At 61.8% G+C, this 15,852-nt stretch overlaps 1 protein-coding gene across 2 annotated transcripts; it reads right to left on the reverse strand.

The window, feature by feature from the left end:
- Window positions 1–24: 24 nt before the first annotated feature.
- LOC132319716 (uridine-cytidine kinase-like 1) lies at window positions 25–13,726 on the reverse strand. Of its 2 annotated transcripts, XM_059831119.1 has the most exons (14): window positions 13,474–13,726; window positions 12,294–12,400; window positions 12,028–12,198; window positions 11,400–11,471; window positions 10,913–11,102; window positions 10,744–10,805; window positions 10,187–10,203; window positions 9,320–9,418; window positions 1,287–1,380; window positions 1,113–1,175; window positions 764–886; window positions 579–686; window positions 335–491; window positions 25–177 (listed from the first exon to the last, which is right to left on the reverse strand). In XM_059831119.1, exons 1-14 carry the CDS (start codon window positions 13,724–13,726, stop codon window positions 104–106), a joined length of 1,590 nt encoding a protein of 529 aa, XP_059687102.1. In that variant the 3' UTR covers window positions 25–103. The 2 variants fall into 2 exon arrangements, with proteins under 2 accessions (XP_059687102.1, XP_059687111.1); XM_059831128.1 differs by lacking the exon at window positions 13,474–13,726 and having other exon boundaries at window positions 12,028–12,206; window positions 12,295–12,380.
- Between the last annotated feature and the right edge of the window lie 2,126 nt (window positions 13,727–15,852).

Genomic DNA, 15,852 nt, shown 5'->3' on the forward strand with positions numbered 1-15,852 from the left:
CGGGTGGCCGAGCACAGGCTGGCAGCTTGGAGCCCCTCCTGGGGGCAAAGGCAGGGAGCGGGCCCTGTGGCCAGCCCAGCTGGTGGCCCCATGGCCAGCCAGCTCAGCAGTCCATGCCGTCGCTCTCACACCAGGCAGAGGGGCCATCAGTGCCGAAGTATCTGTCCCCAAAGTTACCTGAAGGATGAAGGGAGAGAGTGAGGCAACGGCAGCACCGACCCCGTCACCATTCCCCGCCCCAGGGCTCCCCCAGCGTGGCCGGGGGGCACCCCACCGGGCTGCTGGAGCCAGGGGCCCGGCCCAGGAGGCACAGCACACCCCCGTCTGCCCTCACCGATGCCCGGGATGATGTGGAACTCCTCGTTGATCCTCTTGTCCACAGCAGTGGTGATAATGCGGACACGGGGAAAGGCGTAGGCCACGGAGTGCACCCCCATCTCTGCCATCAGCAGCGACAGCAGGAAGATCCTGTCCTCCTGGACGTCGTGATCCTGCAGCACGCAGAGCCGTGAGAGCCTGGCCAGCGCTGGGAGGGCCGCACGCCCCCACCCCACCCCCCGGCGCCCCGGCCCCCTCACCAGCAGGACGCGCACTGCCATCATGGCCGCAGCTCCTGTGGACACAGTGCTGTCCATGAGGATGACGTAGTCCTCGCTGATCTCCTTGGGGAGGCGCAGGTAGTGGAGCTGAGGAGGGAAGGAGAGGTGGTCACCCATCCCGCAGTGCCGTGGGGCTCTGCGCTGGGGCAGCGGGCGTCACTCACCTCGGGCTCCCCCGTGTCGTGGTTGGTCTGGATCAGGATCTTGCCCAGGCGGATGTCCTTGCACACGGCAGTAAGGGCCTGCTCCATGGTCTCCCCGGCTCGCAGGATGGACACGCCTGTGATCTGGGGAAGGGACGAGAACACGTTTGCCTGGTGCTGCGCAGGGGAAGCAGCCGTTCCGGTGAGCTCCGGAGGCTCCTGCACCGCAGGAGAAGGGAACGAGCCCTGCCGAGCAGCTCGTCTGCACGGGGACGGACCTCGGGAGCCATCAGGTTTTCCCAGTCTGTGCCGACCCGAGACGGGGCAGCCGCGTGCTGGTGGGGAGAAAGGGGCCAGGACAACATCTCACCCTCTGCCTGTGGAACCGCTTTCCTTCGTACGTTGTCCCCTGGGGCGTCTCCACAGTGACTGACTGCAGAAAAAGGAGGAGAAGGGAGTGTGGACGAAGCCAGGCCCCTGCACGGCCCGGGGGCTCAGGAGGGGGAGACATGGCCGCGGCCACATCCGAGGAGCAGTTACTCACCTTCAGTGGCAGGAAGGAGAGGGCATGTTCAATCAACAGCCTCATCAGGCGCTTGGAGTAGAAGATGAATTCATCCCTGGTTGTGTCCTTGTTCCTGTTGAGGGAGGACACCTGCGTGAGATGAGCAGAGTCCCTGCTCCACCCCGCAGCCGGCAAACGGGGCTACAGAAGGCAGCTGGCACAGAGAGCAGTCCATGGGAACCTGGAAACTCTCGGGGAGGAGACACAGTTAGTAATCACTGACGTTTCAGGGATTGCTGAAGACCTAGGGAGTTGTCTAGCAAGGACCACATGATCAGGAAACATGTTCCATTCCCCTGGAAGGGGGACACAAAGCCTGCAGCAGATCACACGGACGGGGTGAAGTGAAAGGATGCCACGCGGTGCTGCTCAGCCCTCTTCAGGACACGGGACAGTTCAGAGCTGACGCTGCATGGTGGGCCAGCTAGACTAGCAAAGTGAAGAAAGCCAATGGCAAAAAGGAAGGATAACTGAGCATAACACGAGCAGCCTGCTGTAGATGTACATCCCGACCCTGAACAGAGATGAGGCAGGTGCCCGAGAAGCAAGCGTGGAGATGCAGTATTACTCGCTCCATGACCTCTAATCGCTGCTGAATCTCTGCTGAGGATCTGCAGGGCTGGAGATTTAGGACGTAACTGCTGACTATGTGGAAAGAGCCAGGAGAAAAACAGGGGGCGGGAGCAGCAGAACATTAGGCAGCACCATCGGTTCCTGGGGCAACAGAAACTCAGGAGCAAGCAGCAAGTGTTTTGCATGGGCCCTGTCAGGGGAGCACAAGGCGGAAGAGGAGCACACCCAGGACAGACCGCAGCACAGCAGGACAGCCGGTTCCAGGAGCACCTCAACATGGAAGAGACCAGACTGCACCACGGCCAAGAGCAGATGGGTTACCTGACAACGGTAATGGGAAAACATCTGACAAGTTCTCAACTCCTCTCCGTTTATGTACCAAGTTAGAGATAAACTACTGCCAGGAACCAGGCAGATTTTGAAATACCTGGCATTATCTCATCACAACACTGAAGTGCTGAGGGCAGCAAGAAATAAAATAAATAGAAAACAATAAAACCACAACGGGATTGTAATTCACAGGACACCTCCCTTTCTCCCTCAGGAGGAGTAAAGCCAACTGTATGTGCACGCACGCTATTCCCAGTGCCAGGGGCAGAGGGGGAAAGAGGCTGGCTTTTCTTACTGGGAGCGTTTTGACCATCAGCACACAAATGTGTTGTAGTCTAACTCGTTCATCACACAAAAGAAACCGCTGCACAAAACCGTGCATTTCCTGCAACACACGGTTCTCAAAGCACAGTAACATGGGTGTGTACAGCACTTCACCTAATGACAGGCAGGACTGTCCCCGTCCCATGTTACTCACAGGGTATTTTCAGGTGAGCAGAACAGCTCCTCCACCAGCACCGTCAGTGTCAAATGCCTGAAGGCAAAGTACCTACAGCAAGAGGTCACTCAGCAGGAAAAGGAGGAGAATCTGATATTTGCTTGTCATTTAAAACGTGACCAGAAAGAATCCACCGATGTCCATCTATACCTCTCGCAGTCTGTGGCTGCTTTGGCAAAAGAGTAAGCAGCAGGTTGTAACGTAAGTACCATTTTACTGGCGAAGCATCAAGAACAAGCTTCTGGCTCCCTGGCTGAACAATAACCAAGAGGCAGACTGACACAGAAGGACTGCGGTTAACAAGATGCAGCTGAAATCTGTTTTCTCATCTGTGACCTGTGTCTGAAGCAGTGCAGCCTGCCTATACCCCTGGTATTTTCTGGAGAACGTAAGGAACAAAGGAACCCTGCAGACATTTGCCAGTTTCCAGATGGAAGAGGTGGAACTGGCAACAGTCCAGAAGAGGCAGAAGGATATTGAATATTTTTACTCTGTATTTTAAGACATCATCTGCCACTTCCCACATCTCACCACGATGACAGACAGCCCAGCCAACAGTGCTCAGGAGAAGGATAAACAGTTGCTACTATCCCGAGATGTTTTTGCAGCCAGACCTGGGTAGCTCGCACCCGAGAGCTCCGCAATGACCAGAAAACCCAACTAATGTGGATATTTCCAACAAGCCTGGGGACAACGGAGGCACTCCCAGAGAAGTCGGAAAATCGGTTCTGGTCTGGAAGAAACAGGCGCCCTGCCTACAGCTCTTCAAGTGTGGGCTGTTGGCATGCACGCTCCCCTGCGGGTGCGCTTCACCCACATGCTCACCCACGGCAGCTTTGGATGCCCCCAGCACCGCCTGAGCTCCAGGCACACAAGCCCGGCAGCAGCCCTGCCTCCAGGGACAGTCTCTCCCAGCCAGCCGCCCCTGACAAGCCCCACACCAGCCCTGTTGGCCCCAGGGCCACTCTGCCACAGACAGAGGCAGTCGGCCGCCCCGGGCAGCCCCTGACCGGGGTGGGACAGACCCGTTGGTGCTGCCGCAGAGGCAGGTTTTTCCGCAGCCTGCGAAAGGCATCCCGGGGATGGAGGAGCATCCTCAGTCCCTATGCCACGAAGGCCCCAGCGTGCCTCCCTTTTCGTGCAGAGGTGAAGACAACTAAGAAGCTTCTCCTCACCCAGGGAACAAGCAACTGTCGACGATGCCAGGGGGAAAGGGTGCTGCAAGGGAGGGTAGCCCTGACATCTGCCGGCAGCAGCAGAGGACCCTCTCCGCAGCGGTCAGACAGTGGGATCTCTCCAGCAGTGCCTCCGTGCCCGGAGCGCTCCCAAAGGGGACACTGCCGTCCACAGACCAGGTCCGCTCACCCCACCGCGTCACAGCACGGGCTCAGACCCTCCTGCCATTGCCCAGGCGAAGCCCAAGGGTATGCCCTGCTCCAGGCACTGCCCACCCCCTCAGCGGAGCAGGCAGCCGCACCACGGGCAGCGTGCACACCCCCGCAAGCTGGGAGGCCACAGCTGGGCACAGCAGCCAGCGGCTCCCGAGGACCTCGATCTTCCCCGGCACTCTCAGCAGGAGAATGGCAGGAAAGCACCAGGTGGCCTGACAGGGACCAGCGAGCAGCTGGCTGGCAGCCCAAACACCGTGTTGGCCTAGCTCACGAACAGGAGCGTCCGTAGCTGAAAGCCAGCCATCGCGTTAGGGCCCACGGGAAACTTGAGCATGGAGAGGTTTCATGTCTGAACCACCTTCTCTGGCACCGGCAACTTCCTGGCACGTAGGGAGCACCTCGCTCTGCCCCTCACTGAAGCACCAACAGCCACACACTTCTCAAGGGCAGCTCCAGCGCAGGACAAGAAGTCCTGCCAGAGCACAAAGTCCAAAGGCTCAGGGCAGAGCCAGCTTGCTAAGAGGCAGGTGACCCACGCCACCCACAGGCTGTGCCACAGGGCATGTCCCAGAGCCCTTCCACAAGCGTGTGGGTACCAAGATGCAAATGGTGGAAAGGAAACGCCGTTCTCCTGCGGCAGAGAGAGCCCGAGATAATTGAGGGCTGCCGGGGGGACAGAACGGACTGTTCAGGCACTGCAGAGTCCTGACACGTGGCACCAAATGCTCCTATTGACTCTGGTGATCTGGACCTGACACCGAAGCGCCTTCTAAGTTGGAAGATATGACCCATACCCTTATTACACTGTCCATTCTCAGCCTGATCATGAATAAAATCATTCAGCCACTCTGGTGCAGGACTACTTTCCAGTTTCCGCCTCTTCGCAATAACAGAAAATTGCTCTGGAAACCACTTCTCCCTGAAATGCCAAGCCTGAATTTGCCATGACTATACTCAGTGAGATGCTCATCTGCTGCCACAACATAATCTTCCAGGAGGGCCCTCAGAAACAGAAGGCTGAAGCACAGAAGAGCCTCCAGTGTTGAACAACAGGGAAATTATGTTGGCCAGCAGCAGCCTGGCAAGCAGAGATCAACAGGCTGTCTCCAAGGGAGCTGCACTGGGAAAGGCAGGAAGGAAAAGAGGAGGCTGGAGGGAAATCCTGCTTCACTGCTGTCTGGTGCATCCAGACGCCAGGTTTGGTGTGCCCAGGCACTCCGAAAGGCAGTACTGGTGGGAGCACCAGCACTCCATGAGGGCTGCCACTGCACAAAGGGGCTGACAGCACTGCGGCAGCCAGAATGAAGACGAGAGATCAGAATGTTTCTATAAATACATTAGCAACAAAAGGAGGGCTAAGGAGAATCTCCATTCTTTACTGGATGCGGGGGGAAACATAGTGACAAAGGATGAGGAAAAGGCTGAGGTACTTAATGCCTTCTTTGCCTCAGCCTTTAATAGTAAGACCAGTCGTCCTCCGGGTACCCAGCCCCCTGAGCGGGAAGACAGGGACGGGGAGCAGAATGAAGCCCCCACAATCCAAGGTGAAATGGTTAGCGACCTGCTACACCACTTAGACACCCACAAGTCTATGGGGCTGGATGGGATCCACCCGAGGGCACTGAGGGAGCTGGCAGAAGTGCTCACCAAGCCACTTTCCATCACCTACCAGCAGTCCTGGCTAACGGCAGAGGTCCCAGCAGACCAGACGTTAGCAAATGTGATGCCCGTCTTCAAGAAGGGCCGGACGGATGATCCGGGGAACGACAGGCGTGTCAGCCTGACCTTGGTGCCAGGGAAGGTTATGGAGTAGATCATCTTGAGTGCCATCACACAGCACGTACAGGACAACCAGGTGATCAGGCATGGGTTTATGAGAGGCAGGTCCTGCCTGACTAACCTGATCTCCTCCTATGACAAGGTAACCCGCTTAGTGGATGAGAGAAAGGCTGTGGACATTGTCTACCTGGACTTTAGTAGTAAAGCCTTTCACACCATTTCCCACAGCGTTCTCCTGGAGAAACTGGCTGCTCATGGCTTGGTCGGGTGCACTCTTCGCTGGGAAAAAACTGGTTGGACGGCCGGGCCCAAAGGGTTGTGGTGAACGGAGTTAAACCCAGTTGGCGGATGGTCACAAGTGGTGTTCCCCAGGGCTCGGAACTGGGGCCAGTTCTGTTTAATATATTTATCAACGATCTGGACGAGGGGATCAAGTGCACCCTCAGTAAGTCTGCAGACGACACCAAGTTGGGCGGGTGTGTTGATCTGCTGGAGGGCAGGAAGGCTCTGCAGAGGGATCTGGACAGGCTGGATCGATGGGCCCAGGCCAACTTTATGAGGTTCAACAAGGCCAAGTGCCGGGTCCTGCACCTGGGTCACAACCACCCCATGCAATGCTACAGGCTTGGGGACGAGTGGCTGGAAAGCTGCCCGGTGGAAAAGGACCTGGGGGTGTTGGTCGACAGCCGGCTGAAGATGAGCCAGCAGTGTGCCCAGGTGGCCAAGAAGGCCAACGCCATCCTGGCCTGTATCAGAAATGGTGTGGCCAGCAGGAGTAGGGAGGGGATCATGCCCCTGTACTCGGCGCTGGTGAGGCCGCACCTCGAATGCTGTGTTCAGTTTTGGGCCCCTCACTCCAAGAAGGACATTGAGGTGCTGGAGCGTGTCCAGAGAAGGGCGACGGAGCTGGTGAGGGGTCTGGAGCACAAGTCTGATGAGGAGCGGCTGAGGGAACTGGGGTTGGTTAGCCTGGAGAAAAGGAAGCTCAGGGGAGACCTTATTGCTCTCTGCAACTACCTGAAAGGAGGTTGTAGAGAGATGCGGGTCAGCCTCTTCTCCCAAGTAACAAGTGATAGGACGAGAGGAAATGGCCTCAAGCTGTACCAGGGGAGGTTTAGACTAGATATTCAGAAAAATTTCTTCACCAAAAGGGTTGTCAGACATTGGAACAGGCTGCCCAGGGAGGTGGTTGAGTCACCATCCCTGGAGGAATTTAAAAGGCACATAGATGTGGTGCTTAGGGACATGGTTTAGCAGTGGACTTGCAAGTGTTAGGTTAACGGTTGGACTCGATGATCTTAAAGGTCTTTTCCAACCTAAGCAATTCTGTGATTTGCAAGACACAGTAACTTCATGCACTGAGGTGCAGGAAGCTTGGCAAAAGGCGTGCATTCGATCCCGCGCCTGTCTGGACCTCTCCAGAGAGCCCAGGAGAACGTCAGCAGGCAGGAAGCAGTGCCTCTGGAGCAGGGGGAAGCCCAGAGGGTCACGCATGAGGACCATTAACAATTCCACACTGTGATGAAGTCACACAGAAGCAAATGAGCACTGCCAAGTATCACCTACAAGCACCAGAAATACAAGCTGCCTTGCTGTTGCTGAATACAGGAATTTTTTACCAGAAGAGTTCCTCAGCTTAGAGATCTTAGTAACAGCACTGCTTCAGCTTTCCTTGCTTTCTTGGGCTGCAAGCAGGATTTGAGGGGGTGGCTGACAGGCCAAGTCAACGCCCCTCATAAATGTGGTATTTTTCATTTACCATCTGGAAGAGGCAAAGTCCGCCTTCCCGCAGCCCTGCCGCTCACACCGGCCGGCTCCAGAAGCACAGCGCCGCTACAGTAACTTGAGATGAGTGGCACTGCTGGACTGCAACCACAGCCTGCATGTGTTTGATCCCCTCCCTCCTCAGGGCAGCTGAACAAACTCCTGAGTCTATGTAAACACTTGTAGCATAAAGGTGGAGGCACAACAGGCCACTCTCAGCAAGGCAAAAGGACGCAGACTTCAAGGAGGAAGACAGGAACTGCAGCTACAGATGAGAGAGGATTCAGTGCCTGCGGCGCTGTCCCTTCCAGACAAGGGCTGGTCAAACCTGGCCCTTGGCACTGCTGATGGATCAGCCCAGGCTCACGTTCATCCGAGAGCAGCACGCACCAGCGTCATGCTGTTGGCTCTCCTGAGGGAACAGGAGGAGCCGTAGGAAAAAGGTCTGTGCCAGAGCCTGTGAACAGGAAGGCTAAAGATGGGGCGGGCTGCCGCACAAAGACTTGCATTCTTCTCCCCCTGCATAAGCCCGGGATAAGGGAAAACTGCTCCTTTGCAAGCAAACCACATTCAGCCTCTGGAGGTGCTGTTCCCCCAGGATCTCCCTTCCACCTTCATCTACCGTTGAGCGCACAGATGGCGGATGAGCTAGAGAAATCAGCTCAAGCCATGAAGAAGCCACTGCCAGAGCACTGGAGCAAGAAGATGCTGGAGGGACATGGTCACACCTGCTCCAAAGTTCCTTTCGCCGGACCTGAACTCAGGACTACTAGAAGTCCACAGCCTAGGGGTGAGGTACGTGGGCTTCAGACACTGGCACAGGTCTCTGCCCGGTGCACATGCGGTGCTGCATCACCTGGCAAGGCACATCACCTGCCTTTTTACTGCTGTGAACTGCCTTTGGAGCCTGTGCTTCGACAGGCAGGAGTCACAAGAGGAGCCTGGAGAAGGAACACCTTGGTTCCTACAAGGAGGCACACAGCCTGTGTGTGGTCGAGGTTACATTCTCCAAAACCAACACGTGGGTGCCAGTAGCCAGCCACAGTGTGAGCACGCGCAGGAGAAGAGCCCTGCTGAGCTCAGCATCCCCTTTCTGTCTCACAACCCAGTGACAGAAATGCACGTAGAGGCTGCAAGCTTCTGCAACCGCAGTAACAAGGAATGTCTTAATGATCCCACAGCATTTGGCTCTTGACCCCACACTAATGCTACAGTCACCTGGAAAAAGGAGCATCAGCAGGCAATGAAAAGATCAAGTGAGCAGCAAAGTCACGGAAGCAGCAGCCTGGGTCCCTTCTGTAAGCTGGCTCTAAAACCAACTGCTTCTAGAACCCAGTGCCTCAGGAGAGCGGCAGCAAGGGCACCTCACCCCATGCCACCAGCTACTAGGCCTGTGCTCCAGCTAGGAAAGAGCCCACCAGTCTCCTCTCATCATAAGAAAAGCCTGCCCGTGGCTCAAAAGTCACCCCAGGGCAGACATGCCAAGGTCTTATCACCAAAAAGTGTCTGTAGGCCAGAGCCGGCTCTGTTCAGCAGCTCTGCTCCGAGAAAAGACCTACGTCCGAAGCCGTAAAGGCAGAGGAGGAAAAATTCACACCAGGTTTTGTAGTGTGATCCTACAGAACAGTCTTTCTGTGAATGACACAGAAGAAATCCTGAAGGAGGCAGGGACCTACCTGATGATGGTGTGCATGCCTCGCACCTGCGGCGTGTTCTCCAGGACGCTCAGCGTCTTCGGCAGGGGCTGCCCTTGGTGGGCAGAGGCCAGAGCTGCCCTGCAACAAGAAAGCAGTGATCAGAGCTGCACAGCACACACACGCAGAGCCACTGTGCTGGACCCCCTGGACATGGCCCCTGACTGAGGAAGGCTCCTCCCAGAGCACCCACTGAACAGGCTGGACTCCAGAAAGTGCTTGGCCTTCCCGCCCTGGTCCCTAGGAAAGCCCCACATCTGGTACCCAAAGCAGTACCACCCTGTAAAACTGGGGCAAACCTCCCACTGACAACAAATCCAGCAGCCTCCACACACAAGCCTCTGTCAGCACCTGGGGAGCTGGAGCAGCAGCTCTGCATGGGCAAGACCTTGCTACATATCCTGGGACAGGGCTGCCTGGGTTGCGCTGGGGTACGAGGACTGTCCCACTAAGGCTGCCTACACGGTGTCCCAGAGAACAGGGAGGACTGTCCAGGGCACTTCTCCCATAGAAGGCAGCAGCTTGGGGCACTCCAACATTCAGGGCGGGAACCGTGCTCCAGAAAGGGACAGGAGCAGTGCAGGGAGTCAGTCACACAAGTCAAGCATAGCTGCTGTAGGACGGGTTACAACAGGAGCCTGCAGCCACAGCGAGACAACCCCCAAGAAGCTGCATGCAGGGCAGCCACCTTGGCAGTCGAGGAAAAGCAGCTACGCTCAGGCATCTCAGCAAAGCTTTGGCTGGCAGGGATAGAGAAGAGGCAGGACTCCGAAAAGAGCGAGTGCTGGCAGCCCTCCACCCCCTAGCCCAGGAACCGGACCCTCTGTGGATGGCAGGGTTCTGACGTACCTGACAGTGATCTCGCGCTGGGTGGTAGAGCAGAGTCATCCAGCGTGGCAAAAGGGGAAAGAAAGAACACCCAGTCACTGCACTGGCCAGGTACAACTGCCGGGCACCCCCAGTCCAACTCCCACCCCTTCTCCTGGGGCTAAACCGAGAGCAGGAAAACCACTGCTGGGCACAGTCGAGAGGCAAGGGCAGGCTGTCAAGGCGCAGCCAGGGGCAAGCGAAGTGGGGACAGATGAGATCAGAAGAGCTGACTGGGACTGAGGAAGACAGTAGGCAAACGAGGCCAGGCCAGACTGCAAGTGCCAGGCGTCACTGCCGGGGTGGGCACTGCACCCAGCCCTGTCTCCATTTCCCCAGCCCCATCTCCATTTCCCCAGCCCCTGCGTCGCAGCTGTCTGCCCCGAGAGCTGCGCTAAGACCTCTTGTAAAGAGAGAGGCAACACTGAAAGCTTCTGGGTGCTCCAGGAGGGTGAGCAGCCACATCCCCCCCTCTGCATGCAGAATCCTCCTCCTCCTCCTCGCCCACGCTAGCAGCAATCAGTCAACCCACACCTCACCTTCTCCAGCTGGCTGTGCACATGCTGCACAATGAGGTCCAGGGCCACAAAGTTCTCCCCACCTGACAGGAGAGCGGAGAAGCCAGGTCAGACGCAGTGACCCAACCCCGTCCCAGGACCCCTGCTCCCAATGCTCGGGTCAGGTCTGGCGAACACAGCGCAGTCTCACCCCTGGGCACCACGATGTCGGCGACCTGCACAGTGGGCTCGATGTACTGCTCGAAGGCTGGCTTCACAAACTTGTTGTATTGCTTGATGACACCCACGATGTCGCGCCCACGTTCCATGATGTCGCGTTGCAGGCGCCGCACCAGCCGGATGTCAGAGTCCGTGTCCACAAACACTTTCATGTCCAGGAGCTGGAAAACTGGGAGGGGTGAGCACCCCCTATGCAGCCCCTGTCAGTCCTGCCTCGTTCCCCTCGCCCACAGCCCAGCCATGTCTGACCCCCCACAGCAATGGCATCCAGCACTGCCTCACCTGAAGCCTCTGACATGGCGGTGACCTCTCCCTCCACAGCCCCCAGCTATCACCCTGCCCGAGCAGCACCGAGGGCTGGGCTGGGACAGTGCTCATCCCACCCGCAGCAAACCAGTGCATGCCTCCTCCCACACCACGCGCCGAGGTGGGCCACCAGCTGCATCAGGCAGCAATACCTTCAGCAACTCCTTGTTCGCAAATGCCAGTATCCCTTCAAAGACGATGACGTTGGCCCCGTACACCGTTTTCTGTGGGCAGATAAGAGCCATACTCGTCCTGCCCCAATCACGCATGCTGCAGCAACGCCAACACTCGGCACAGACAGCACCTCAACCCCTGACCCATGCCAGGCTGTTGCCACCCATGGGCGGAACTCCCCATCACCCAACCTTTAAGAGCCCTTTTTCTCACCCCTGCACCCGAGACCATAGCCTTGCGTTCACCCAGAACCTTGCTCCAGAACACCAAACCTCTGCCCAACACCTTCCCCCAGCCCTCATCCTCCCTGCACTCCTCCATACTCCGCACTGCAGCCCCTCCCCAAACTCTGTGCTGGTCCCTGTTTCCACCTCCATCTCTCTGTCTCCATGCTCCCTCCCTGCCTCTGCACCCCCAATCCCCCCAGAGTGACCCTCCCACACCTGACAGCCCCCAGCCCCTCCCTCCCTTTGCCCTCCCAGGCCCCAGAGCTCCTGCATCCCTGCTCCTGCCCCACAGGTGTCCCCCTGTTCCTGGCGGCTCTCCCCACGGCGCCCGGCCCGCCTGCCCTCCCGGGGCCCGGCCCGGCTCCCCTGCAACACCCACCCACTCGCGGCGGCGGCTGTGCGTGGTGAAGTCGTAGACCGGCACCTTCACGCTCTTGCCCTTCTTGAGCTTGCGGAGGACGCTGACGAGCAGCTCGAAGTCGAAGGCGTCGGGGTGGTCGAAGTTGTAGTCGCTGCGGGCTGCCAGCGCCTGCTGCCCCTCATCCAGCACCTGCAGGCCCCATCACCGCTCAGCGCCACGCCGGCCGGCCCCGACCCACGGGCCCCGTCGCCGCTCAGCGCCGCGCTGGCCCCCCCGGCCCTCACCTTGTAGAAGGAGTCCATGGAGAGCAGCACGACCCAGGGCACATCCAGCGCCTCTATGATCCGCGTGGCCACCGTCGTCTTGCCCGAGGCGCTGCCACCACACAGGCCTGGGGGCAGCTGGACGGTGGCACCGCGGCAGCCGCAGAGCGGCTCCAGTCCCAGCTCCATCACCCCCCAAGCTCCAGTCCCACCCTGGGTCGGTCCCGCTTCCAGCCCCGTCCCAGCTCCGGCCTTGGTCCCCTCCCCGGTCCCGGCCCGGGCTCGGTCCCCTCCCCGGTCCCGGCCCGGGCTCCGTCCCCTCCCCGGCCCCGGTCCCGGCCCGGGCTCCGTCCCCTCCCCGGCCCCGGCCCCGGTCCCGGCCCGGGCTCCGTCCCCTCCCCGGCCCCGGCCCCGGTCCCGGCCCGGGCTCCGTCCCCTCCCCGGCCCCGGCCCCGGTCCCGGCCCGGGCTCCGTCCCCTCCCCGGCCCCGGCCCCGGTCCCGGCCCGGGCTCCGTCCCCTCCCCGGCCCCGGCCCCGGTCCCGGCCCGGGCTCCGTCCCCTCCCCGGCCCCGGCCCCGGTCCCGGCCCGGGCTCCGTCCCCTCCCCGGCCCCGGCCCCGGTCCCGGCCCGGGCTCCGTCCCCTCCCCGGCCCCGGCCCCGGTCCCGGCCCGGGCTCCGTCCCCTCCCCGGCCCCGGCCCCGGTCCCGGCCCGGGCTCCGTCCCCTCCCCGGCCCCGGCCCCGGTCCCGGCCCGGGCTCCGTCCCCTCCCCGGCCCCGGCCCCGGTCCCGGCCCGGGCTCCGTCCCCTCCCCGGCCCCGGCCCCGGTCCCGGCCCGGGCTCCGTCCCCTCCCCGGCCCCGGTCCCGGTCCCGGCCCGGGCTCCGTCCCCTCCCCGGTCCCGGTCCCGGTCCCGGCCCGGGCTCCGTCCCCTCCCCGGTCCCGGTCCCGGTCCCGGTCCCGGCCCGGGCTCCGTCCCCTCCCCGGTCCCGGTCCCGGTCCCGGTCCCGGCCCGGGCTCCGTCCCCTCCCCGGTCCCGGTCCCGGTCCCGGTCCCGGCCCGGGCTCCGTCCCCTCCCCGGTCCCGGTCCCGGTCCCGGTCCCGGCCCGGGCTCCGTCCCCTCCCCGGTCCCGGTCCCGGCCCGGGCTCCGTCCCCTCCCCGGCCCCGGCCCCGGTCCCGGCCCGGGCCCGTCCCCGCCGCTCACCGATGACGAAGGCCTCGTCCACGGGCGCGCCGGTCTCGCTGTACCAGGGCGGCCGCCCGGCCGTGTAGATGGTCCGCTTGCTGGTGCGCAGCAGCGGCGGCTCCGGCTTGCACTGGCTGGCGGTCCGCCGCCGCGGGGACGGCGCCAGCGGCAACCGGCTCAGCAGCGAGCCCAGCGGGCCGGGGCCGGGGCCGCGCTCGGGGCCCGCCGCGCCCCACGCGCCGCGCCGCTCCTCCGCGCCCGCCGCCGCCATCTCCCCGCGCCGCCACGGGCCGGGCCGGGCCGCGGGGGCTGCCGGGACGGGCCGCGGCCGCACACGGCTCCCGACGGCCCCCGCGGCCCCGCCCCGCCCCGCCCCGCCCCGCGCGAGCCCCGCCCCGCGCCCCGCGCGAGCCCCGCCCCGCCCGGGAGCCGGCTGCGGCGAGCTTACCGGACCCCCTCCCCGGCACCGCTCCCGCCGCCCCGCGCCCAGCACCCACGGACCGGTGGAGGCCGGGCCCCGCCGGGGTCCCTCCGGGGCAACCCCCCTGCTCCGGCCGGGCCACCCGGAGCCGCTGCCCAGGAGCACGACCGGAGTCTCCCGGGACGGAGACCCCACCAGCGCCCCGGGCAGCCTGTGCCTGCGTCACCCCTGCGCTGAGGAGCGTGTCCGGTGCTCAGGGGGACCCCCCGGGGTCCAGTCTGTGCCCGTCACCCCGGGTCCCGGCACCGGGCACCACTGGGAAGAGCCGGGCTCCGTCCTCTTGGCACCCTCCCTGCAGGTATTTACAGACATGGCTCAATCCCCCCGAGCCCTCTCTGCTCCCGGCGGAGCAGTGCCAGCTCCCTCAGCCTCTCCTCGCAGCAGAGATGCTCCAGTCCCTTCCCCATCTTGGTGGCCCCAAGACTGGACTCTCTCCAGTCTGCCCATGTCTCTCTTGTACTGGGGAGCCCAGCACTGCACCCAGCACTCCAGGGGTGGCCTCGGCAGTGCTGGGCAGAGGGGAAGGATCCCCTCCCTCCACCTCCTGGCAACACTCCTAATGCAGCCCAGGACACCATTCGCTGCCTTTGCAGCAAGGGCGCATTGCTGATTCACGGTCGACCTGGTGTCCACCAGCACCCCCGGGGCCTTTTCTGCTGAGCTGCTTTTCCAACTGGGTGGCCCCCAGCATGTGCTGGTGCTAGGGGGTTGTTTCTCCCCAGGGGCAGCACTTGCACTTCCCCTTGCTGAACTCCACGAGGTTCCTGCCAGCCTCCTTCTCCAGCCTGTCCAGATCCCCCTGCACTAGAAGCAGCACGACCCTCTGGTGTACAGCCGCTCCCCCCAGCTTGGTGTCATCTGCAAAGCTGTGAGGGTACACTCTGCCCCACCCTCCAGATCATTAATAAAGGCGTTAAATGGGACTGGACCCACTACTGACCCCTGGGGTACACTGGTGGCTACTGGCCTCCAACTAGACTTTGTGCCACTGATCGCCACCCTCCAGCCCTGGCCATGCAGCCAGTTTTCAACGCACCTCATTGTCTGCTCATCCAGTCCACACTGCCACAGCTTCTCTAGGAAGATTTTATGGGACACAGTGTCAAAAGCCTTCCTTGAAGTCCGGGTAGACAACGTCCACTGCGCTCCCCTCATCTTCCAGGCCCGTCATCTCACCGCAGGATGCGATGAGGTTGGCCGGGCACAACCTCCCCTTGGTGAAGCCACGCTGACTGCCCCGGATGACTTTCTTGTTCTTCACGTGCTTAGAAAGGGTTCCCAGGATTAGGTGTCCCATCGCCTTCCCAGGGACAGAGGTGAGGCGGACCCCCTGTACCTAAACTGTCCTCCCCATAGCTGAGCAGTCCCCCCATACCCAAACAGCCCCCCATGTGAAAGCAGCCCCCCTTACACAAAGAGTTCCCACATAAGCAAGCGGGCCCCCTGTACCCGAACAGCCTCCCCTTACCCGAGCACTTCCCCTCTACCTGAGCAGCCCCCCGCACCTGAACCGCGCCCCCCGCACCCGATCAGCCCCCCGCACCCCACCAGCCCCCCCGTGCAGGTTAACCAGAGCACCCCGCGCTGCCCTGGCTGCCAGCACAGCCCCGGCACTCCCGGCAGAGCTGGGGCTGCTGTCCGGCGCCTTCCCGGGGCGCCGCGGCTCCGGAGCAGCGACCCGCGGCCCTACGCCGCCTCGGCTGGACCGGGGGGTCACCCCCCCCCGCCCCGCCGTGCCCTTGGCTGGTGGTTCGGTGGGGCCGCGGCCCCGGGCCCCGCCGGGTAGGACCCCGCTGCCCCGGGGAGGGGCTGCGCCGCCGGCGCTCCTCCGGGGCAGAGCCGGGGAGCCCGGGGGGTGCCGGCTCCTCCCGCCCCCCCGGGCCGGGGCCGGTCCCCCCGCAGCCCCCGCCCGTCCC

This window comes from Gavia stellata, chromosome 2 (assembly GCF_030936135.1).
Source record: "Gavia stellata isolate bGavSte3 chromosome 2, bGavSte3.hap2, whole genome shotgun sequence".
NCBI classification, from domain to species: Eukaryota; Metazoa; Chordata; class Aves; order Gaviiformes; family Gaviidae; genus Gavia; species Gavia stellata.